Source organism: Blennius ocellaris (assembly GCF_963422515.1).
Source record: "Blennius ocellaris genome assembly, chromosome: 21".
Lineage (NCBI taxonomy): Eukaryota > Metazoa > Chordata > Actinopteri > Blenniiformes > Blenniidae > Blennius > Blennius ocellaris.
In genome coordinates, this window is record NC_137670.1 from 2250710 (window position 1) to 2276404 (window position 25695).

General features: G+C 47.1%; 1 protein-coding gene across 3 annotated transcripts in view; it reads left to right on the forward strand.

Moving 5' to 3' along the window:
- LOC308145464 (KAT8 regulatory NSL complex subunit 1-like) overlaps positions 1–25695 on the forward strand; it is a 33663-nt gene that overhangs the window by 946 nt on the left and 7022 nt on the right. For 2 of the 3 annotated variants that reach the window (XM_080516918.1, XM_080516919.1), the window contains exons 2-8: positions 1023–1096; positions 7294–8764; positions 19574–19715; positions 19899–19982; positions 22808–22917; positions 24469–24610; positions 25303–25468. In XM_080516918.1, the coding sequence (XP_080373044.1) occupies positions 7362–8764; positions 19574–19715; positions 19899–19982; positions 22808–22917; positions 24469–24610; positions 25303–25468 (2047 nt within the window). In that variant the 5' untranslated portion in view covers positions 1023–1096; positions 7294–7361. Of the gene's footprint in view, positions 1–1022; positions 1097–7293; positions 8765–19573; positions 19716–19898; positions 19983–22807; positions 22918–24468; positions 24611–25299; positions 25469–25695 lie in introns of all 3 variants that reach the window. The other variant, XM_080516917.1, reaches the window with a different exon arrangement.

The window sequence follows — 25695 nt, forward strand, 5'->3', positions numbered from 1 at the left end:
ACTAGTATAATACTCATTTTACTTTTTCTAAAAAGTGCTCCACCCACACCAATCACCATCACACATTTTAAAAGTACTACTTCTATTATTAAGTACAGAGTAATCCCATTACTCCAGAGAGAGAGGACAACCACATCAGAAAGTAATCCCACTACTACAGCCACACAATTCACCATCACTTGTTTTACTTTTTCTAAAAAGAACTATATTCACTACTCCTATTAAAAAATACAAAGTAATCCCATTACTCCGCCCACACCAATCACCATCACACATTTGAAAAGTACTACTTCTATTAAAAAGTACAGAATAATCCCATTGCTACAGAGAGAAATAACCACATCAAAAAGTAATCCCACTACTACAGCCCCACAATTCACCATCACTCGTTTTACTTTTTCTAAAAAAGTACTATATTCACTATTTCTGTTAAAAAGTACAGAGTAATCCCATTACTCCAGAGAGGGGGCACTACCACATCAGAAAGTAATCCCACTGATTGATGATCCTGAATTTGTCGGGATTATTTCCATCGTTTCAGCAGCGAATATTAATAAAGTTAAAATAAACAGTAATGATGCAAGGTAATACCAGTTACAGTATTTTACATTATTATTACCACTGATTGAACTGAAAGTTCATTTTGTACAGAATAAAATTTAAAAATAATAATAAAATTGCACACAGAAGTGTGTAACTTTAAAAAGTGCAGTTTTTCATGTTGGACAGTCGGAGGTGGAGGATTACATCGGAAAGTAATCCCATTACTGCAGCGCTAGAGGGACGAACTCCATCACACCAATCACTCATTTCACTTATTTATTAAACAGCAAATATTCCCCCTTTTTTCTTTTTTTTTTTAATATCTTTTGATCATATAAAAAAAGTTTTTCTTAACAGAACATCTTATTTTGAAGGCGTCTCACAGGAAGCAGAGCAGGTTAACTGTGGCGCTTGACGTCGATCCTGTGCGACGAAGTGAGTTTCTCCAAACTGACGGGTGCGTTCTCCTCTCTCAACAGTGGGTGGCGCTCCTTCCGCTGGGATTATGGCCTGTTGGATTACCGAGCGGAGACTCTGGACTATGGATGTGAAGGTACTCCTCCATGTTGGCGCGCTGGGGGACGCGGCTCTCCTGCAGTGCGGATTACGGCCACCAGATGGAGCTGCGGCAGCTTTTGACACGTGACGAGCGGATGAAGGATGTTTCTAGGTTTTAACAGTAGGAAGAAAAAAACGAGCTCCTCTGGGGGGGAAAAAGATGGGAAACACCTGAACGATCCCATCCTGATGAGTAGTGGAGATAGAAATTACCTTCAGTTTACATTTCTAGACTCTCTGTGACACACACTCTCACACACACTCACACACACACACACACAACGAGATAAGGACTTATTTATACCGTGGTCTCTGATAACTCCCGTTATGAAACGAGTCTCTGCATTAATGTTTCTTAGCTGACAGCCAACGAGGCTCCACAAGCTCTTTTTTAATTTATTTATTTTAAATCCCGGGTCCTTTTCATTTCAAATTACAACTCTGGCTTAAGAAACACAAACCTGTGGCAGCACGGGGAAAAAAACAAGTGATAAACTACTGTTAAAACAATGAAACAACACTTAAAAACATTAAGATTTTTTTTTTTAAATCACAAAAAAAATCAAAACCCAGAAAATTTTATTTTTCCATCAAGAAAAACGACCCGAATTAGTTTTACACCTAAAAACAAACTAGCGACCGGCGAAGTCGGCAGTTCATTCATAAAAACACGCAGCAAGACCACATTTATTTTTAAGTGCTGGCCGTCCTGCTGTTCTTATCTAACGAGGGGCGTCGGCGTGTTAAATGACAGAGGATATATCAGGAAGCGCCAGAAATAAAACGTGTGTATGTCAATATATTTCCAAGTATAAAGTATGAGCTACTACAAAACGACACTTCCCAGTGTCTCAGTACAGCCTGGACTCCTCAGCGCCCATAAACAGGCCTGGTTGTTGATTCCCACGCAGCCTGTGGTGTTTTGTTCCACCGGGGCAGGCGGGCGCCCCCCGGTGGCCGCAGGCTGCAACTGCACGAGGGAGGCTGTGGGCGGGACAGTTCAGGTTACAAGGGATCCACTGAGGCTCAGTTTCCTCTGGGGGTGGAGATCTTCCTCCTCCTCTTCCTCCTCCTCCTCCTCTTCCTCCTCCTCCTCCTGGATCTTCCACCACATCACACAGATCATATCTTTTAATGTGGAAAGTCACCGCCTCATGTGGCCTGGTGATTTATACAGGATATTTTATTATTCAAAATATATCAAAACATCAAGAAAGAAGTAGGTAGACAAAAAAATAAATAAATATATATATATATATATTTAGATATAAGAAAATTAAAATGCACATTCTTCATTGGAGGAAAAGACAAGAAATAATGTTAAATATGTAAAAAAAAGTCATTTGAAATAATACGAAGCTTTCAAACAAGTTTTTCTTCAACATTTTGGGAAATAAACTCAAATTTATATTGTATATTTATGGGTTAGCTGCTTCACTTTTTAATTGAAAACTATTTTTAAAAAGTACAACAAATATTCTGGTATATAAAATACTTTTCTTAATTTGGAAATTTACGTTTTATTTTTTTTAAATACATTTATCGTTCAATCGGAAAAGTTTTTGTCTATTACCAATTTTAAATCTTTCATTAAAAATGACTATTATTGCTCATTTGATGATTTCTTTCAGAAAATAAATATTTTGGCAATTTACAGCACAAAGAGTTTCATGAAAACTATTTAGACCATCAAAACTCCTGAATATTTCTTGAGTAATCTTAATCCTTATAATGTTAAATGTTTATTATTTGGACATTTTAATTGTGTTTTAGATGGAAAAAGATAGAAATTCGCTGATTGATTAAAACAAGTTGCATTTTATCACAACAACATTTTGCTAAATCGAGTGTTGGGAGGGAAGTATTATTCATTTTAATTTATTTTATTGATTGAAAAAAGTCATTCCTGGTTTAAAAAGAAAAATGACAATAATCACAAGTTAAATCCCAGAATGCTTTATTGCATTTTGTTTATTCAAAACAGACTATTTTTCTTCCATAAAGTTTCAGTAATTGAAGAAAGGTCTTTAATTATCATTTAATCAAAAGACACAACAAAAAAGAAAAATTTAGAGCACAATAAAATCATATTTTCTTTAAAATGCTTGTTAATTTAGTTGTGTATCTATATTTAAGTAGGATTTTATAACAGTCGCTTAAAAATGATTCACCTGCACTTAAAAACAAAACAAAAGAATAAAAAAAAAGTAAAAACAAAAGTATTAAGGTCTTTAATTATCATGTAATCAAAAGACAACAAAAAAGAAAAATTTTGAGCACAATAAAACCATATTTTATTTAAAATTCCTGTTAATTTAGTTGTGTTGTGTATCTATATTTAAGTAGGATTTTATACGAAATCACTTAAAAATGATTCACCTGCACTTAAAAACAAAACAAAAGTATTTAAGAAAATTATTTTTGTTACTTCATCCGATTACTTTTTTATATTACAACAATTAATATGGTCACATTTCATTTTATAGTAAAAATCTAAATAAGATTTTAATCCAAAAAAAAAAATGTAATATTATCTGGAATATTTGTCAATAATATAGCGGAAATGGAGGTTCGGACTCCGGTAATCTGTTAATCTGGAGATATTCTGCTCATATTTGCAGCAGCAGGTCTGATGGAGGTTGTGACGAGTCGTTTCTCAGACGATCTCCTGCACCTTCTTCTTCTTCTTCTGCTGTGGAGTCGTTCTGCCCTTTACTCTAGTGGAGACGAGGAGGAACGTCTCCCGCCTACCGACGTACACACACGCTCGCGCGCGCGGGCGTGCGTACGTGTGTGCACACTCCTCCACATACACGCGCGCGCGCGCACACACACACACGCAGCCCTTCTATGTTTGTCAGCCTCAATCCGAGAGAGGAGCTAGCCGCCATTTTCTCCGCGTCTCTCCCTAAAACGAGAGAAAAAGCCTGTCGACAAACCGCCCTCTGGATTACCCCTCGGCCGCCGGGAATCGGACTTTTCGGCGGAGGATTGTCCCGGAAACGCCTACGTTAGAAGTAAATCGGGCTTTTCGGGCCGGTTCGTCGGCCCGGTGCTGATATTTGGCGGTAGCGGCGAGGCAGCTAGCCGGAGGTGGAGATCGGTGATTCGCCCATTGCTGAATCCGGAACGAAGCCGAGCGAGCGGCTCGCGAGCGGCGGGCCCTCTCCGCACTGCGGCCCGCGCTATATTCTGATAATTCATGGCAGAGTGATCGAGGGGAGCTGCTTTTTTTTTTTTTTTTTTTTCCTTTTCTTTCTTCTTTTTTTTTTTTTTTCCACCCAAACTGCGGGGGATTGTTGCCGAAATTCCCTCGGATAGTGCAAACCTCGTCACGTGGTAGGTTCCTCCTTTTTCTTTGTTAGCGAGCTAGCAGCTCCGGCTGCTGTCTACTCCCAACTTCTAACACTTTATCCGCTCTGCCTTCACCTCTCCCCGGGTCCACCACCCCCCCTCAACCGGCCCCCAACCGGGTGGCTCCGGGACGCCTCGAACCAGACGCGGCCGCCGCACACTTAAAGAACTGGGGGGCTGCGTGTATTTATTTCTCCTGGTGCGATTATACGGTGCGCGGCGCGGATCGTTTTAAAAAATTAAGTGCCGAAGTCCGGGACCCGCTGCTGCTTAAATGTAAATATGTGGACGTGGGCTCAGCCCTCGTGCGGATGCGCCGCATTTTAACACAGAAACACACGGTAATTTGGGGCGTTATTGACTACCCGTGCGCAGGTTACGTAGTCCGACTAACGTGTTTACTCGCCTAACGAGGTTTGCGTAAAGCTCGAAGCGGGTTAAAGCAGCGGGCCACACACACACACATTGGTGGAGTGTGGCGACGAGGGGCTGGCTGGTGTTTCACTGCAGCGGGGCTTTATTACAGCCGCACACGGTCTGGGGCCAGCGGCTTGTGTTTCTTGCATCAGCAGCTTTCCGTGCCGCCGAGGCGGCGCAGTCGTTTGCACGCAGTGTGTCCAGTGTCACGGTCCGAGCGGATATTCCTCCGTCCCTTCCCGGACTTTTTTCCCTCTGCTGACACAAACAAACGGACCCCCCATTCCCCCCCCCTCCTCGTGCGCCCCCCCCCCCCCCCCCAGTGAAATAACGTTACGGCTCGTGCAGGCTACAAGACGGAGGCGCCATGGCTGCCTTTCTAATTGTATGCTTTTGTAAACACCAGGAAGACATTTTGCTGGTTACGTTATGGTCGGATAACGTTGGATGGGGGGGATTTTTTGTCGCATCTCTTGAGCAGACAGCGTAGAGATACTGGTGCACGCATGCATATGAATTATGGTCGTGCATTTACCATAGGGGGGATTGCCGCCCCCACTCCCCCGCCCCACACACCCCCCACCCCCCCCCACCCCCATGTGGCACAAACCCGCTTGGTGCGTTTGTAGGAGCGGGTTAATTTTCGGTGGGTGAATCGCATTGCATAATCTGTTTCGGAAATACCAACATGGCGTAGTGCTGCGGTGAAACACTGAGCCTCCATTCATCTCGGGCCTGCCGACGATCCGGAGATGCAGCTCCTTTTATCTCCCCAATCATTTGAAGGCAGGCTTCCTGAAACTTTCACACACACACACACAGGGACATGAATGCTTCACCTTACAGACGCCCTTCTGTGCTGCCCTGCATGTCCCGCGTGCGAGGAGTGTATTCTGGCGAAGATTAACCGGGGCCAAATTGTAAAGCTTTAAAATGACACAGGAACCAGTCAGGATGACATCATGTGCTTTGGGCTAACGCCGGGGCCTAAATCCATCGACTTCCAGCGCCCGTGAAGGAGTCCTGCTGCATACGGACAAGGCACATGTAGGGCAGTGGGGTTTGGGCTCTTTGCATCAGCCTTTCCTGCTTCTGTGTCAGAAAGCAGCTCCAAGGCCTTTCAGCAAACAATGAAGGCTTGTTCACACAGGCCTGGGTGTAGTGGGAATTATTCATTTAGTCCAGATATCTGCTGTTATTCCATCTGAATCGTTAGCGTCCCCCCCCCCCCACCCTCCCCAAGGTCAGCCTATACTGTTAATTTCTTTGCGTTTTGGTAAATGAGAGCTAGCTGCAGGCCGACACATTATGATTAGTGGAATCAGCTGTTGCGTCTACTGTTTTTCTTTGAGGTGAGTGAGAAAGATTACATGCAGCTTGTGTTGTTGTATCCTCGCCTCCATCACTCAGAATCTTTGTCCCTGGTTTAATTTGCAGGATCATTTTTAGCCTCACTGTGAAGCCAGTAGGTCAACAAAATGTCAGTGAGTCACCGGCTCGTTTGATTAGGCCCTTAACCAGATTCATGGTTTACTTTTGCTTTTTAACTGGACCCGGTATGCTGGACAGGAGGAGGCTGAACACCCACATCCATGGATTTACACTGTATATGAAAAGCTACTTTCCTTTTTGGGTGGTGGTTGGTAATTTTCCACTCACTGGTGAGGCTTACAGAACCTGTAGTGCAAGTCTTCCACTTGTCTGTTGTCTGATGTATTAAAGTACATGCTGTCATCATAATGTTTTCCAGTGATGGAAATATGAATATTGGATATGTAAAATGTGTTTTTAATATAAATATATATGTATATGAAGCTACAAGTGTAAACCAGAACGCACCGTTGGTGTCGATCAGACTGAAGCGGAGGTTTTAGAGTGGAAACTTATTTTCACAATCAAATAGTCTTTGGGCTATTTCCTCACAGTTCCTGGGCCGGTAAGGACTTTAAATATGTCAGCAAATGGTTAAAAATAAGTTGGCTTTAGAGCTTGATAAGGAAATGTCTTGTTTTGACCTGCAGCCCACAAGAGAACCGGTTGATTTTAATGGAAGAATGTTTTTACTCACTAGCAGTTCTTAGTTGCATTTTAATTTTAATATATTTCTGTCTAGTTGTACCTCTGTCTACATCTTCTATCTTGCTTATCCAGTTCGGTTCAGGGTCATTCCATTGTTTTTAAAATAAATTAATATAGTTATACATTCCCGTCTGATTCCTATCTGGAGTATTTTTCAGACCTCTCACAATGTGAAGTTTTGTGTGATGCTGGTTTTCAGTTTAATGTAAATATTTAAATCCACAGTAGGTAAAGTCTGAACATGTTGATTTACACCGTCGCCTTATGTGGTTCTAACCTGTGATTGGATGAAACACTCCCACACAGCTTCCTAACGCCTTCTCGTCTCGCTGTCCCCTCCAGGCTGTCCACCGGTGGGGCAGTAAGCGGGTGGTGTGGAGCAGGCCGCGGTGCCCGTCCCTCTGCACTGCATGGCTGCGATGGCGCCCGCTCTCACCGACGCCCCAGCCGAAGCTCACCACATCCGCTTCAAACTGGCTGCCCCATCCTCCAGCCTCTCACCGGCCAGTGCAGAGAACAACGGTAACGCCAGCAACATCCTCATCCACAGCAGCGGCCCCGCCAAGTGCAAGGCCAACCCCGAAGAGTGCCCCCTCGACTTCTGCGGCGCGGACCAGGACCAGCAGCAGCAGCAGCCCCCAGCCGACTCCGTCTCCCAGGCCTCGGCCCTGGGCAAGCTGCAGCCCCTGGTGGCTTCCTACCTGTGCTCGGATGTGACACCTGTCCCTTCAACCAAGGAGTCGCTCAAGCTGCAAGGAGTCCTCATCAAACAGTCGGTGTTGAAGAGCCACAGGATACTGCCCGGCTCCCTGCTCAACGGCGGCGGGGACTTCCTCCTGAGGAAGAGGCAGGCCATTGAACTCTCCGGCGGCCAGCTCAAAAGTCTCATGAGCGGCAGCACCAACGGCAGTGGCCAGCCCATGGCGCCCGTCAACGGCCTGGCCAAGAAGCTGGCCACCATGTCCGGCTCGGGCTGCGTGGTCGCGGTGAACGGCGACAAGCCCTCGGCCGCCACGGACTCTCCGGCCCAGACCCTGCCCTTAGACTCTGAGACCTTGACGGCGACCCTGTCGGGACACATCCCGGTGAAGGGAACCCTGAAACGGAAGCATTCCCCCGGGGCTTTGCAAAGTCCAGAGGGAAAAACGCTTGAACTCCAAGCGCTTCAGTCGGCTGCACCTTCCCCCTTCGCCCACGAGAGCCCGGACCCCACTGAACAGGTGAACTTGGAGGAGGCCGACTCACACACGCCCACCACTCAGCCGCAGGGTCCCGACAGCGAGGCGCCCGGCAGCAGCCAGCAGAGCTCGCCGCCCTGCACTCCCGCGCAGCAGCTCCCTCTACCCTGTACTTCCTCGGACAGCCTCGACGCCCACGTCAGGGAGCGGACCCTACTCAGCAGCAGCCGCCAGGCCGAGATCGAAAGCCGGCTACGTCGCCTGCGCAAACGTCTTCAGGTGGTCCAGGCCAAGCAGGTGGAACGGCACATTCACCAGCAGCTGGGCGGCTTCTTGGACTTGGCCCTCAGCCGGCTAATCGCCAGTAACCGCAAATCGGAGGCGGCGACCCCCACGGCCACGTGGAGGACCGGACGCCACTCCTCGTCGAACAACAGAGACGGCCTCGGGCGCTTCCTGAAAAGTGGCTCTATGCCCTTGGAACTGGAGCGGCTGTACCTGAGTGGGTCCGCAAACCTTCACTCGGCGGAAAGCGCGTTTGACTCCGACGTCACAGAAAGCAGTTCTGGGGGCGACTCCGACCTGGAGGAGGACGAGCTGTCCCGAGTGGACATTGAGCAGAGACACGTCAAAATGTGAGTAAAATATAGGCTGCTATGTGACAATTTCACCAACGTGGCCTTGTGATGCGCCCACCGTGTGACGTGAGCAGCCATATCTTCCTATGACACGCTTGCGCACGACAAGTACTTAAAGTTTCCCTCACGTTGCTTTCGGGTATTATAAAGTTTGTCCCTTTTTCAGTTTCGTTAAATTTGTTGGACCGTGCATTTGAGGGATGAGCATGAGCGCTGTATGTGTGACTTGCACGCTTGGCAAGAGGCTGCGTTTCATCTGCCAGGCCTAAACAAGCAAATAAACTCATTATGCTGTGGTGAGTGACTGGAGCCTATAACCTACCTGCAGTCCTCACGCCAGCCTCATCAAACACACGTGGGATCATCCTGTTTGTACCACGGTGACCGACACTGTAACGGCAACTGGCCCAATAAGTAGAGGCCGGAGAATGGATCCACCCAACAGCGGTGTGTGAGCAGTGTTAGGAGGAGGGCGTCGGATTGTTGTGCACACTCCGATAAGATGTTAACACATAAATGTAAGGTGTACAAACCCGGAGGTTCTTCAAACATCAGTGTTTCTACTGCAAGTCTGGAATGTAACCAGGAAAGTCCCTGCGGTGAGCTGGGGTGGTAACCATTACCCAAACCGTCTCCAAACAGGAGTCCAGAGCAGATAAAGCTGTTTGACCTTGTTAAGAGATACAGCTATTGTTTCAGGTCCCGCTCAGCTCTGCTGCTCATCCTGCAAAACGTATGTCAGAAATGTGGGAACATTTAAAAGGCAAACAGGCTTTCAGACAGTTGAAGCATTGTTAGCAGTTAAAGATATCATCTGGCGGGGCCAAGCCTCTCGCTGTGCTTGGGTTTTTTTCCTCAGGTGATCACGGTGAACCTGTATTCATTAAAGAAGCACCCTGCTCACATTTCACGGCGCTGTGCTGCGGCCCAGCGAAAGTCCCTGTGTTTTCCAGGGCCTGCAGTCCACCGCCCGGGCGTAGCAGGTGCTAATGACAATCATAACTGCCTGCTCTGCCTCGGCAGTGTTGGGTCAAACTCCAGGGGGGGGGGGGGTGGGGGGGGGTGGGTAAGAGCTCTCGTCCCCCGGTGAGTGTGTGGGCGGCGTCCTGCGGAGCACGCACAGCCTCCAAAGTGAAAAAAGCCCTGCCTGTAGAGCGCTTCCTCCTGAGAGGACTGAAACTGAACGTTCTGTGTTGCCCACAGAGCCCGGCCAGCGTACACCGGGGGTGTCGGGGGGGGGGGGGGGGGGGGAGGGTTTCTGTTGTGCCGTCAGCTGGAGTCGGCAGATGTATTCCAGGAGACGCTCGCGTCACGGTGCACATTTCTGTGTCATTAGTGTCGGAGAAGGAGTACAGCCGGTGGTTGGCCGGCGTTAATGGACTTACTGGACTGTGTGGGATCTCGTAGATTATTAACAAACGTGGCTGAGAGCACAGATTTTATTGTCTTTTTCCCCATGTTGACTTTAAACCTTTGACCTACATATCTTCATAACCACACAGGAAGCGTTGTGCTGCGTATGTGACCTGCGAGTTAACAGAAAAGACAAATTATTACATGTACACAGGAGGTTTAGGGTCAGCTGATGATTAGGTTGGTCTCCAGTTGTTGTCTTCATTTTTCTCCATGTCAGTGATCGGCTGTTTGATCCGTTTCAGTGCAGGAACACGTTGACGGGTGTTTCCTCAAACCCTCAGATGTCTGGTTTTGTTGTTGTTTTGATACTCGGCTTATCACAAAGTACCAAATAACAAGAGCAGATAGTCACATTTCGACAGAAAAATCACACAAATGATCAAACTGAAGTGGATTGATGCTTTCCTTGGCAATTTTGTCTCTTTACCGGAGCGTATAAGTGAGGTGGATGTTTATAACGAAGCTGTTTCAGGAAGTTAAACTATTTAATGAGTCACCACGGTCTGTCATGTAGACGGAAGCAGCCAGGGAATGTTTTGAGTAAAACTGAATGATTAATAAGGATTAATGAAGAGAAATGCAACCTAAATTTAAAAAAAAAAAATGTTTTTTTAAATGGAACCGAAATTGATTGTCATCACAATCAGGAAGTCACTTTGTAATGGGATTTAGACTAAAGTAACAATGTCCGTAATCCTTAGTCACTTGTGCTGTTATGAGGTGAAGTTTCTAATCTAATCTATCAACTGAAGTCGTGGCGAGCCGCTTCCAAACGCATCATCCTCTCTCTGACGGCGCCCAGCTGTACAGCATCACTGAATAATGATTCAGCAACCAAGTCATTGACTGTTTATTAAAGCTATGAAATCTAAATGATGCATGTTTATCATAATTTGCATCATAGACCACATTTAGCTGTGGAATATTTAAGAAGTCACTAGATTTAAAAAGTGGATCTTCCATCATCAGTTGTTAATTTCCATGAAATATGTTGCTGCCGTCATAAAAAGTACAGAATAATGACTAAATACAGAATATATTTGTCAGTTTTAATGGCGTATTGATAAATTAACTTCACAGATGTACTAAACTATTAAAAACTATTACTCTATTTAATCCATGTATGTTTTCTCATCTATTGATTAGGTTTTTACTGTAGTGTTGCATTTTACAAACCACCTGAAGGTGTTGCGTGTTGAAGGTGGATTAAAAACGGACAAAGTCAAACGTAAAATAATCTGCCGCATCTCGACGCTAACAGCTGATCGACGGCCACCCAAACAGCTGATCGATGCCGAGGAAGTTGGCTTCACACTCGATCATCTCGGCGGAAAAGGCATTAAAGCGTGGTGCGTCCCGGTCAGGTCAGGTGCTCACCATAGTACCAGCCGTGTTCTATATATTCTGATATACAAGTCGCTCCTGACTAGAAGAAGCAGGACCAGCCAAACAAAAAAAAAAAAAAAAGTGACCCTCGGTCCAGAAAATAAATACGGAATAACAAATGGCAAGATACAAATTACAAGTCGACTTTGTGGTTTTAAGTAGGTACAGGCTGATGCGTGACGTTAAAGTCATTAGTAACAAGTCAAGGATGGGGACGGCGTCTCAGAGGAGAAGGGATGTTTCACCACCAGGAACGAGGAAGACGTATTTTAGTGGTTGAAGGGGAGTTTTGTTTTTTGTTTTTTTAAATGTTTTGTAGAATTCTAGCAGAAAACCCCTGAGGTTTTGTCCTGGGTAATCAAGAATTACATGTTTGTTCTCAAATTAATAACTTTGCTTAAGCTCTGCTGTTCAGGTACTTAAAAATAGTCAAGGTAGTTGGTATTAAGAACACTTTCTCATTAGCTAATGATTGAAGCTGTACACCTTTTCAGAGTAATGATTTGATTTGTCATCCTGACGGCTTCACCAGTCCTTTCTGCAACTTAGTGTTATCGTATCTGTATCTTTTATCTATTTTATATAAACGTGTGAACTGTGCACTTTCACATCTTATTTTTTTTCTTCCGTATAGTGCTTTGACCCACTGCGGCACTTTTTAAACGTGCGATATAAATACGAGTGTATTATTATTATTATAATACTCTCAGAAAGTCACCGAGTTGTTCCACTCGACGGGAACAATCGGTTTGTAATGCGCTCCAGCCATGGAGCTTCAGCTGTTATTTCCTGGATGTTCCCACTTTACAATAAGAGCCTGCAGTGGTCTGCAGCTGTGAAGGGTTTTATTATGAAGCAGCAGCTTCCTCCAGCCTGAGTCACTGTTTACAGGAGATGGCTCCTCGGTGGGGTTTTTTTTTTTTACAGCAGGAACATTTTCCACTAGATTAAATGCACGTCGAGGCTTCAGCTTCTGCTGTTATAACTGTAGTTCCACATTGTGGTTGTGCGCAAAAACACCCTCCGTCTTTCTTGAAGACAAAAAAAAAAATCAGCAGTTGGTCTGAGGCAGTAAGATGCTAAAATCTGGTTTTCATCGCTTCTTGACACACGACTGCAAGATGGAGCTCATAAAAGTCATTTCTCACTCGTGTTCTTCCAATCCTAAGGTGGGAGATGTACCGAGGGAAGTCGCTCCAACCTCTTTTTGAATCTGGTATGAATAATTGGTGTGTTGGCAGTGTGTTTTCTGAACCGCTCTATTGTCTTGTGGGTCGCTAAACACAATCCCAGCTCGGCGTGGGTGTAGGCGAGGTGCACACTTTACAGCTCGCGTAAATAGCTTGTGCGTTAACTACAAAGGTAGCTTGCTTGACGACTGGTTACCGGCCTTTTCATTTCCCGGAGTCCACCGGATCGCCTCAAGGAGGGATCGCCGAGCCCTTCTCTCATCTGATCTGCCAAAACATTAGCGTGAAGCCAAACTCTTACAATCGCCGACGCCAGGCGCAGAGACACGAGGCTTCATAATGAGGTCATGTTGTTGAATTCTTCATTAAAAGAAATCCTCCTATGTGTCAGTCGTGCTCTGGAGGTGAGGCCGTAATGTGACCGTCACAGTCGTCATTAGCTGTTTAAGCAGACACGTTTACTTCCTGACTGAGAGCTCGGACTGTCGCGATCCGTACGTTAACCTGAGCACTTTATTCCGCGATCATTTCAGCACATATCGTCCGTCACCGAGCTAGCCAGATAAGCTAGTTCTTCACAGTTTGTATTGTCGCACACGGTTTCCAAGTGTTTGCGCACGCAAGCCTCAGTAATTTGTACACACAGGAAAAAGCAGCTGTGGATGTTCAAACCTGTTCATGTGATGCTTCCACTGCTGCTCGTCGGATAGTCGTTAAAAACTGGTTCTCAGGTGTGTGTGTGTGGCCACGTTTTCACATCTGATGCTTGGTGGTAGTCAACAATTACTGGCTTACAGCGTTACAGCAGTCAACACCACAGACAATGGTGTCACGTCTTCCTCGAGCTGCAGCGATGGGAAAACAACCTATCTGGTGAGCTTGTTGGGACGCCGTGCAGCAGCTTGGATTAATCCCGTCATGGCCGGCTCCACTGTAGACGTGGTTTCCCGTATCTCAGAGGATTGTGAGGGGGGGGGGGGCTAGCTAGCATCTGTCGGTCTTGCTCAAGCTGCAGGGCCTGGCTGCGAAAGTCCAGAACGCAGTCAGAAGTGGACGCCGACGTCCGATGGGATCGGTGGGCTCGGGCTCCGATTGGGAGAACTGGTTGTTCTGCGTTTAAGAGACGAGTGTGATGCCGTTTCTGCGGCAACAATAATGATCATGTGGGAAATCTAAGCTCTTATATAATATCTCATGGAGGCAGGCCGTGAACAAAAATGTTCCGGTGTCGTAATCTGACCAGCAGCGTTTCATCTGTCGGGAGGCCGAGACCATGCAGAGTGCGTTGAGGCCGTGATGTCTGTGTTTGTGTGATCTTTATGCAACAGGACAGTAAAAAAAAAGAAAAAATGCCTGTCTGCCCGCCGCTCCTGAATCCGGGTAACTGGGTTGGCTGGGACTCCAGCGTGCCTTTCATGCTTCCAGCTCAGCATTACGCTGCAGTCCCGAGTCCTCGCTGTGTTGCTCTTTCTCGCCGCCGCGCCGTGTGTTTATGAACGTGTGCGAGCGCCTCTGTAGGTTTCTGTCCCGCTCGACACATCTGGATGTGTTTAGCTCGACCCGAGTTCCTCAACACGAACCCACAGGCGTTGCATAACCCTCTCTTTTATGTAATGACTGCTGCTGCAGCTCGCTCTCTCTCTCTCTCTCTCTGCCCCCTCCCTCCAAGCTGAGTTTGCCCTCTCCAGTTCTTTCTGCCCCGCACCCTGTCCTGCCCCGTCTGTTTGCCTCTCTCTCTCTCCACTCGTCTTCTTCCTTTACTCAGCTGTCCCGTGAAGCGCTCGCCAGCTGCCCCCGAACCACCGAGTGAAAACGACTCTTTCCGTCGTCACTCGTTTCGGCGTTGAGGTCATTTCCAGCACTTTGAGTCCGTTTTGATAAAACCTCCACTCCGGACGACAAAGGGATGAAAATGACGGCTGCTCTTCCCGTTGCCGAGCCTGAATGAAGGGTTGAGTGAATAAGTGTTTCGAGCAGCAGAATGAGAGTTTTCACTCTATTTCATGTGGACGAGGATTCGGCGTCTTCAGGTGTTTTTGTGTCTCCTTGTTCATAACAATGTTCCTCTGCTATATTTTGCTACAGCGGCGCTCCCATATTTCACAGTGTGAACATGGATGTGTCTACATTGAGACCAAATGACGGTTATTAGCTCTGCGCTTTGCTTTATGTGGGATTATCAAGCCTTTTTGTCCGTGTTTGGATTAAGCCTCTGTTGTTGGCCCTAAAACATGGCTTAGGGTTTTGTCACTGTGCGAGACACTGATTACAAGTGTTTTTAAGGAAAACGTAGATTTTAGTGCAGTTTTTGGTCTTGCTTTTGAATTTGTCTTTTCTACTTTGTTACCGCCAAAACAAAATGCAGACAGGAGCAGGAGACCATGTTTAATAACTCGTCATTACTTCCCCTTTCTTTTAAACTCGACACAATCGTGTGATTAAATTATGATGCTTAAACATTGAGGATCTTTTCCTTTCAATTCACCCGAGCCTTGCTTTTCACTTGAACATTTAATCAATAGATTTACTTCAGCAAATCATTATACTTATAAAACAAATAGTTTTGCGAAAATCTAAAAAGGTTTAGGACATTGGTTCTCATGAATTTGTGATGATGAGAAATATATCGCAGGCGTGTCGACCCACCCTCTAGAACTATGCAATTAGTCTCCTGTCCCATCAAGCAAATTATATGAATGCACTAATTGTTGTCTTGACAACGTGATGAAGGAAATAGTTTTGGGTGCTGGAACACGAGTGGAATGACCTGATTATTTTAGTTTTCTCACTGTATTTAACACCCAAAGCCAGTTAATTTTGACGTGTGCCCCTCAGTGCTTTACTGGCAACTTGTGTTACATAAATGTTTACACGTATGACAGTAACTCCTCCAGAAACACTGAATAAATCTCCTGTGTTGTAGAAAATATGTATTTTGAGGGGTTTTCCCAAAGAAATATGCACTCATTCCTCATGCCAATGTAAGAAATACGGCACAATATGGACATTGTGTTCTGCACAAGTGCTAATTGACAAGAAGTCTGCATAGTAATATACCTTAAAATGCATTAAGACCTTTTAAATAATTCTTACGAGCATGAGTCGGTTCTGCGTCTTGATCTTTTTTCCCCCGAATTTAGATATAGAAGCACTTCGGAGTCAGAGCTTCTTAGTGCAACAAGGGAATTGCTGTTTGAACGTGTGAACGAAATCATGTGTTTACAGTCACTTACCAGTGGCCACACAGGACGGCCTGGGAAAGAAGCACTCGCTCCGTTTAAAACACAGGGAAGGATGCACGGTCTCCCGGGAGGCCTCGATTTGTTTCCTTCGGCCGTGAAGAGGCAGACGCAGCCCCTCTCTCACCTCCGCACCGCGGAAAGTCAGCGATGGTGGGGGGGGCTCCCTGCACACAGCGTCCGGAGGGCGGAGGAGGTGGGGTGTAGAGGTGATTGACGATGTAAAGCGCTTCGGGACTGCAGTTGAAAAGCGCCAAATAATTGAAGTCCGTTTGCCATTTAATATATAACGCTGTGTTTTATTGTGTCACTCTGATGTTGCATGTTCTGTTAAGATGACATGTTGGCGTCAGGGACTCTGGGAGACGTGGAACTGTTGCGTTGGTTGCGATGCGTGGAGGTTCATTGACTGAAGGTGCCCTGTAGCCGAGGCTGTCAGGCACATCAGCATGTGCTCATAGTACTGATGACACAACCAGGAGGAAATGACAGAACAGCATGTTGATCGTTAGGCTACAATAGGAAGTTAATCCACCAACAAACAGTCCATATGGAGAGGAAGCCCCCACTCCCCCTCCTCCCCCCCCCCCCCGGCATTACAGACACACCATTTCTGGTTACGGTGCCTCTCTGGATGTAGAACATATGTTGCAGGTTGCCGGGCAACACCAAACCACACTGACCCGTCCAACTGTCACCAGGACGGCTCGGCAGGATGCCGGAGTGAGACGTGGCTACTGATGCCCCTCAACCGGCTATCTACCCCAGGGGTGGGCCGTGTGTTTCAATATGTCTCCGCTTGTGATTGATATACGTCACTTATAGCAACACATTTCACCATATCGCATTAATGCTTGGGTGAGGCTATGAGTGTGAGCTCACAGGCCGACACAGGAAAAATCAGAGAATAAACTACATGTTTTCTAATTAAAAGTAAAGCAGACGTTCTATAAATCACGTAAACCAATGTACATTTTGTGATGATTTCCCGGGCCAGTGAGGACGAGCAGCAGAGCCTCTGGACTGTTGTGGACGAGGGGAGCCGAGCTTGTGAGGCTGCAGCTCGTCTCTTTCTTTGCATTTTAACGTTATCAGCCATGGTCCACATTCCGGGCTTGAGCGGTCACCTCGGGAGTGTTATTTACTGTCGTATTTTTTACCACATTGATGTTTCTCGGCTACCCAAAATCACAAGACTTGGATTTCATAATACAAAAATGAGGCAATAGAAATAAAGACGCACACCGTTGTTGAATCACTGGGATCTGCAGCTCCTCCTTTTCCCCCTGAAGCAGCCCAGATGGCTTCCGAGAGGCCGATTTTCCAAAACATGCTGGCTACACCCACTCCCAACAACATACTACAGTGACGGCCCTGGAAATCACCGAACAGTTTCACGGGTCTGACCATCAGAACCGGATAGAATAGAATATAAATACCTTCTTTTTTTAATTCTATTCTACAGAAGTACTTTAGTTCTAGTCTCCAAAATGTAACGGAATCTTCCATGGCTGGATATCTTATCTGTGGTGGAACTCAAAAGTGGTGACAAGAGCGACACCCTGTACTGGACAGACACTTTTAACTGTTAACGTATTTGGCGTTTGGTTCGGTCGACACCTGTCTTGAGGGGACAGTTGGGTTTTCGGGCGTCCTCACACCGGAGGTTTTCCTGTACACAGGAGCCGTCTGGTTGAGGAGTTTTAACCCGAGAGCCGTATGTTTCACACCGGACCTTCGATTTGACTGGGCTGTGTCTGAAGTGTGATGAGGCCTTCGATTTAAAACCGTCCAGTGATTCTCGCCCGTGTTGTTCGTTGATTCCGCTCTCCAGAGCTTCCTTGTCCTCCACGCTCGTGTAAAAGACGGCAAACTTCTGACCCTCAACCTTATTTCCACGCTCTGCCTCTCGATGAAAGCTGCCGACACCGTGCCGCTAAACTGTGGGTTTACTGCCAGTTAGGCAAAGTGCAGTAATTTAGTTTCGTTGGATGAGAAGTGGCATCGCCCGTCTGGATCTCTACCCTTTAACTGGGTAACGCATGTCGTCTTTAAACGAACGGTGGTTTAAATGTTCTCCTGTTGAGTCAGTCGGCCGTTCTGAGATGCCCCCGAGGATCTATTGTTCTTCCTCCTCCAACCTTTTCCCATCGTCGTCGTGTCTGTTGCCTCGCCGTGACGTCACGTGACGGCCGGGTTTGCCTTTGGAAGCAGACTCGCTCTGACACGTCGGCTGCTGCTTCACTGGCTCCTTTGTATTTTCATATACCGGTAATCTCCTCTGAAATGGAACTAAAGCTGCTTGAGATTTTTCACCCTCGGGCACGTTACACCTACCCTGTCCTCGTCCCGGTGGACTGTTGTCCCTCCCGCTGTGGTCAGTCACGGAGTGGTTGGTGAAGCGGCCGATGCTGCACACTCTTGACCGTGTGCATGCAGCTGGATTAGCAGGTCGTCGATCTGACGCTCCAGCCGGTGTGTGAGAGCAGCACAGGTCTGAAGCAGGAAACGCTGCAGCTGCAGCTGCAGCAGTGTCCTCAATGCTGTGTTGCAACAAACGAGGCGTCGGTGCCAAGCGTGGCAGCTGAGTGAGAGCAAGAGGTCTGATTGTGGTGATTGGCGGCTGACGTGTGCATTAAAGAAACGAGAAGTCTCCTCCTGCTCAGCGCCACGACGAGACAGGATTCATGGTTGGATTATTGGTGATCCTGGTGTCTGACCCAGCCCCACCCCCTCAACCCCCACCCCACCCCCCTCAGCACCCCGCGGCCTGTAGATTGCTTTCAAAGCCCGTCTGTTCCTCTCCAGACTGCCGGAGCTTCCCAGCTCCAGTCATCCCCGATTTATTCCCCTGTTCCTTCCCCTCTCCTCTCCTCTCCTCTCTCTCTCTCTCTCTCTCTCTGTCCACTTCCTCCACCATGATGCAGGAGCGCAGAAAGAATGAAAACAGATGGGGTGTGGGGAGGAGGAAGCACAGAGGAGTGCCAGGTCTATCTTTGTCTGCCATCTGAGTCATTATTTTCATTGTTCGGCCGGGATTCAGCCTGAACGGCGCCCTCTGTGGCGGCTGCAGCACGGTGCAGGAGCAGACATTTTCCTCTCATGTCTGCCTTTGAAATGCCCATTCTGTGTGTCATACTGGTAAAATGGAGTACTCTGCTCTCAGCTGGCACTCACTCTCTGCCTTGCAGTACACAAGTGGAATGAAAATCCTCATTTTTTAAACCGGCCCCAGTTATCATGTACACCCAGTCGTGTTGTTTTTTTGGCCTGTAATGCTTTTCCAGGCTGCCTGCAGCTGCCGTGGCTGGGAGCTTGGTGTTATGCTGATTCACTGACCTCTGCAGTCTGACGGGGGAAATGCTCTCTATGCTCACCGTCACTTTCTGTTATTTAACATAAATTGGGGATTGGGGAAACAAATCTACACAATTAATAACTGAATCCTAATGGTATGTAAGTTTTACTGATCAGTGTAGTTCCTCTGGTGTTGTTGGGTGTCAGACTGTCAACTATTCAATTTCAAAACAAACATTCACCGCCTCCTTTTCTAATAAAAAAAACTCTCTTCCCAGATGGAAGCGGGCGGAGAGCCGCTACACCGTGGAGCGAGCTGCCATCATCAGCCACTGGAACTGGCTCCAGGCCCACATCTCGGACTTGGAGTACCGCATCCGGCAGCAGACGGACATCTGCAGACAGATCCGCGTCAGCAAGGTCAGTCCCTCCCCCGCCGGTTCTCCGGTGTGCCTGCGCAGCTTCGGCTGCTTCGTACCTTCAGTCTTGTGATCGTGAATACCAAGAGAGCCGTTCGGAGACCCGACGGACGACGGAGCTGCTGCTGACTTTGTTGTCTCCATGATGCAGTTAAGCTGATCTCCACCGTGTGTTGATTGTCAGGGTTCTGTCGAGCTGGGCGGCGCGGCTCCCAGCGCTGCGCTCGCAGGTGGGACTGAGGTGAAGATAGAGCCTGGCAGTACTCAGGTAACAACACGGTTTCCTGTGCCGCTTCCCACCTTCTGCAGGCTTTTGCTTGGAGGAAGAAAAAAAAAAAAAAAAAAAAGCGCCAACAGCCTGCAGTAATCTGGACGTGTCTGCAGGAGCTTGTCGAGTTTGTTTTGAGATTATTAAGACTTATTTGTTTGTGTGCTTGTATTTCCTGATTTGTTGCACTAAATGAAGATTGCAAATGCACTGTGAGCAATGGATCTGCTTGTTTCAACAAAATACAGAAGAAAGGGTTTAATAATCATGCCTGAATCATTAATCCAGTTTAAAAGCATGTCGATTCCTTTTTCTCCACTACCGCAGGTCAGTTCTGGTAGGCTGCTGTGGATTTCTGGTCAAGGAGTGTTTTACATTGAGCCGAGTAGAATCTAATTACAGTGACTGGCAGGACTTGGTTATTACTGGGGCGGCGTCGGCCCCGGGGTCAGAGGAGCCCGCTCCTAACTGGAAAGAGTTCAGTAATGAAAGTGAAAGCCTGCACTCGTCTCGGTCCTCCGTGACCTCCGGATCCTGTACTGTACTGTACTGTGACCTCTGACCCCTGCAGCCTCCACCTGCTCCCTGGCAGACCTCAGTGTTTTTCACTGAATAACTGGATCCATTTCCAGGGAACCAATAAGCTCAGGAGGACCCGGGTGCTTTGTTTAGATTTGCAGGACTGCCGGAGGGTGGTGTAGGTCAATGAGGAGCGTTGACCTCGGTCAGTGTACGGAGGGTCTGCTGGAGTTTTGTTTTCTAGTCGAGTTTTGATATACATGAAGTCTCTGGTCTTTGGGACCTTCAGGAGATTCTGGCCTGAAGATCGGGAGGGTGACCCCGATGGTGTAGGGGGGGCCACGGCATGTCAGTGACGTACTGAGGGTCCTGACCATGCAACGCCCGGAATGTGAGGATTAAAATTTTAACTGTGGGCCGTTTTGGGCGAACCTGCCAAAAGCTTTGCGGCTGAATTTTGCATGAGCTGAAGTCTGCCGAGGATTAAGTGGTTAGAGCAAGTGGACGTAGGGTTGCAGTAGTCGAGGTGAGATGAAGTGAAGACATGGATTATCATTTGAAGGTCTGGTTTTCACAGCATCCAAATACTTTAGAGGTGTTTCTCGGGTGGTAAAAGCAGGTTTTGGTCATCTGTGCCGTCTTCTGAAGCTAGATATGGCTTAATTTATCCACGGACGAGGTTTTTTTTATGCACACCAAGGGAGAGTTTGGCAGGTGCTCGTGTCCAGAACATGGTTATTAAGGAATAGAAAGAGTTTATTAATCTCAGAATAAATTCTTTAATTCATCCATCTGAAGGTTCTGTGGCCTAAAGAGGTGCAACATGAGCTCAATCTGTTTCTGTCGTTATGGACGTTGTCGTAGATTTCTTAACTTGTAATTGAACAACAGGCAGCACGGCACCTCATTGCTCGTTCTTCCATTCAGTGGTGATTATTTCTCATCGTGAGTCTGGAAGAAACCGGAGTCACCAAATATCTCCTCCGGCCTTTTTTAAAGGATTGACAATGAGCGTTTGTCGATCTTGTGTTGCCACACACTTATGATGATCAGTTCCAAGGCTCTGGTGCGTCTGTGTGAAGTCGTAATCAATCTGGGGTTTGTTGTTTTTTTTTTCCACACCGGAGGGATGTTGATAACGACCCAGCTCTGATTTCAGATTGAAAAGTCTTGAATTCGCTCTTGAACTACTGCGATTGTGAACATGAGGAAAATCCTACACGACGACAAATAGAGAAGCCGGTCTGTTTACCGCCGGTCGGCTCTTCTAAAGTTTTTATCTCCAAATAGTGTCGCTGGTTGTTTTTCCTCTCTTGCTTTGCAACTTGCAGGTTTAAAGAACTTAGAAACGTGGCTTTAAAAAAGCCTCTCAGCTGCGACTCCCAATTAAAACGGAGCATATTTGCTTCCGTCACTGCCTGACGATCCTGTAAGAAATGATGACGTGGCGTCAGACACCTGAGCCTCTGAATGAAACCTGGTTGCTGTAGCTCCTCTCTCACCGTTCTCTGCCGTCAGTCACACTTTGAATATCAAAGACGAGGTGGAATGAAAAATATTCTGTTTAAACTGTAAGACCTTCGAGACGAACGGATTCGTTTTGAACCCGTTCGCAACATTCTTCAGCGCAGCTTTGACGTGTTGCTCTTTTACTGTGTGCTGGAAACATTGAAGTTCTTTCAAGTTTAACCTGAAGTCCCTTTTCAGGTGTGTTTTACAATCGATGGTAGCAGTCAGTACCCGAAACACCTCGTTACTTCATTTACCCTTGTATGTGTGTTCCTTCCCTTTCTTTTAGTTTCCCCTCTTTTATTGATTTAATTCAAAATGAAGCAGCTGTGCATTTGAATTTCAGTGGTGTGTTTAAAATGCAATATGGTTCTCGCTGGAATACCCTTTATAAAGGAAATAATTATTATTTTATTTTGTTCCTTGATGTCCTTAAACGTTGGAAGAGGACAGAGAATAGTGCATTAAAGGAAATTGCTGATTGAAGTAGTGCAGCCGAGAAGTGAAATGTTTAATAAAAACCCACCAAGCTGGTGAGGACGACTCGTCCTGATGAGACTTAACTGCACAACCCGGTCCTCTGCGCTTTGGGAGAGCCCGGCCCTTCTCCACAAATCTGGACTGAATAATTTAAGGCCACAGGACCGGGATGATTCAGTTTGCCTATTATGTAGTTTCCTTAAATATCCCGGCTGGCAGGCTGAGTGCTGCTGCTGCTGCTGCTGGTCGGCTCGTGTTGCCGTGCCAGTTAACACGAGGTGGAGTCTCACTGGTTTTTGTCTTATCTGTCCTCGCAGGATGTCGCCTGCGAACGGCTGGAGCACACAGGCCCCGCCCTCCTCGGCGCCACAGAGCCCGGTCCCTGGAAAGGTCAAAACGGGCAGCCGGTTAACGGCGTGCTCAGCAGGTACGACTGCTAACCGGGGAAAACTGCTTCTCGATCAGACCGACCGGCCGGGAGGACGGCTTAAACCAGGGGTGGCCACACTTTTTCAGCCTGCGAGCGACTTTATAAAATGACCAAGTCAAAGTGATCTACCCACTACAGAAATGCAAAATGTATATTTATTTTCAAATATATTGAGGATTCTTTATACGTACAATGTATAATGATGTACCTTGCAAAACCGTATGAGCCAATATTGTGCAACACGACATAATTAACGATGAACTTTTTTTTGTAATTACCTGAGTTTACTCTGGTTACCCTTCTTTGGGCAGACGAGACAAACGCACTTCGAAAATGACATTGTGAAAAAAAAGTCTACCTCCCATTCCAAAGTGACACGTCTCCGTCTTCTCACTTGGTCCAGCCCCCCCCCCACTTATTTTTTGGGGGGCTTCAAATTTGCGGTAACTCGCTTGTTAGCTTCGCCACACTTAGCGTCGTTGTTTGCGCGTGTAAGTCGACCTGAAGGTCAGAAAAATTCAGTCGTCGTCTGACGCTGCGTTCAATTGTACTCGTAATTCGGAAAGGTAAATCAGTTTCATCACACCAGCGTCTATTTTTTTTTTTCTAATGTCATGCGTTCTACTATTACTCCCTTTGCGATCGACTGGTAGATCGCGATCGACGTATTGAAGCACCCCTGGCTTAAATAGTAAACCCAGAATAATCTACAGGTTTAACCTGGAAGGGTTGGTCAAGATACGACTCAACGTTCAATTATATCTGATGATGCGTAAAGTTTGATCTCGACTAGAACAGTAAAACGACGGCAGGACGGTCTAAAGAACGACAACAGCTGTGTTCAATGTTCAGTGAGTCCCGACGAGGCCGGAGTCCAACCGGTTGACCTGATTCTTCCTCTGACCTGAACTTGTTTCACTGAGCTCAGGACGGAATCCACGGTTCTCTTATGGAGGATGACAATCTTCTTTCTGGAAAACTGTAAACAAATACAAACTTATTGTTTCCTAAAGTTGACTTTTAGTTTATTTTGTTCATCGTAAAGTAAATACGTTCAGCTTCAACGCTGCTCCAGATGTAAAATGCAGTAAAACGTCTAAACTTCCCCCGGTTTGCAGAATCTTGCAGCTTTCAGCACATTTCTATAAACTCTTGACGGAGTTGAACCCTCCGGCCAGACGTTCAACACCCCGCCGGTGCAGTTTCTCATAAACCGATAAACGTACCGACCAGGTCTGACGTAGTCGCAGGAAATTCACGGACGTGATTTTGAAAACGTTTCCAGCCGCAGAGTCAGATTGATGGTTTACGTGCCTGAAGACGTCAGTATTCTGAGGAAATCTAAGCAGATTCATCTGAATTCACCATCGGCAGTGATCTAATCATTCCCATCACATTATGCTGTTCACACCATCGCGCTCACCGTCGCCATCTGCTGGTCACTTCTCCTCTCTCTCCACCCACCGGAGGAGGTGTACAGACGCGCGTGATCTTCAGACGGTAAAAAGCTGACGTGTAACTGGACCGTCTGTCGCCGCTCTGTTACAGGATGGCCGACAGTTCGGACACGAAGCATCAGCAGCCGGCCGCCATCGACGCCACGTGTGTGGCCGCTCGCACGCGACCGCTCGTCGGCTGCCGGCGACGGCGGCTCATTCAGCCCAACACTGTGCCTAACCTCAACGGCAAGGTGAGGAGCCTCCTCTTCCTCCTCCTCCTCCTCCTCTTCCTCCTCCTCGATAATGACGTGAACGTAAAAGTCTCCATCCTGTTGCTCAATGCTTCTGAAGTCCTGAAGGTTTCGCTCGTCGCGCCGGTGTGAGGCTCCTCCTGTAATCTGGTGTTTCACCAGGTCAAAGTGAATGAATGTAAAGCTCATCACCGTAATCAGCGTTAGTTTTTTTTTATCATCTCCACCCTGTTTTGGACCTCCCAGCTGTAAACCGGCTTCAGTTCAAAGGGCTTTTTTTGTTCTGACGCTACATGTGGCGTGTGTTTGCGGCTCGACGACGCCGCCGAGTTACTGAAATGGAGAGCTCGTCGTCTTTTTAGAGCCCAGGAATCACAAGTTTTAGACGAGGGAAACAAACACCAGACCCTTTTGCCCCCGAACGAGAGGCAGAGCGTGAGGATGCCCCCTCTGTAGGAATCAAACCGGCAGCCCTCGGGCCTGGAAGTGGTAACAAGTAGTGGTCTGTGTGTGTCGCCGTCTGTAGTCCAAGTGTGTTGAGACTGACGGCGGCGATCGTGTAAATAAGGGAATCACGTTAATTCTGAACGGAGAACGCTTTGACACAGTCGCTCTCTAGCGAAGCGGCGAGGACGGAGTTGGATCTCGCCGAGTGGACGACTCACCGCCCGGCTCTTGTTTTGTTCCAGCAGGCTCAGAGGAGCAGCTGCCTGCAGTGCACCTGCAGGGTCAACCCCAGCTGCGTGATGTGCGGTGGCTGGCCCACCCCCAGAGAGGACCCCCAGTACGAGCTGCCCACCCTGGAGCGCCTGTCAAGGCTGGATCTTGGCGTCCACCCCATCCTGTCGTTCCCCGACGGTCAGTTCCCCCCCCCACGAGCAGCTCCGGTTTACCGAGCGGTTTCCTCCTCCGCTTCCAGAGGAAGACAAACAGGGAGGGACGGCCCGGCAGGAAGTGCTCAGGAAACATTTTCACTCCTTTACCAGTCAAATCACATTCCTGCTGGAGCTGCTCCTCATTATTCTGCTGACTTGGGAAATGGTTAAACTTTAATATATCTATATATATATGTAGAGAGAGAGAGA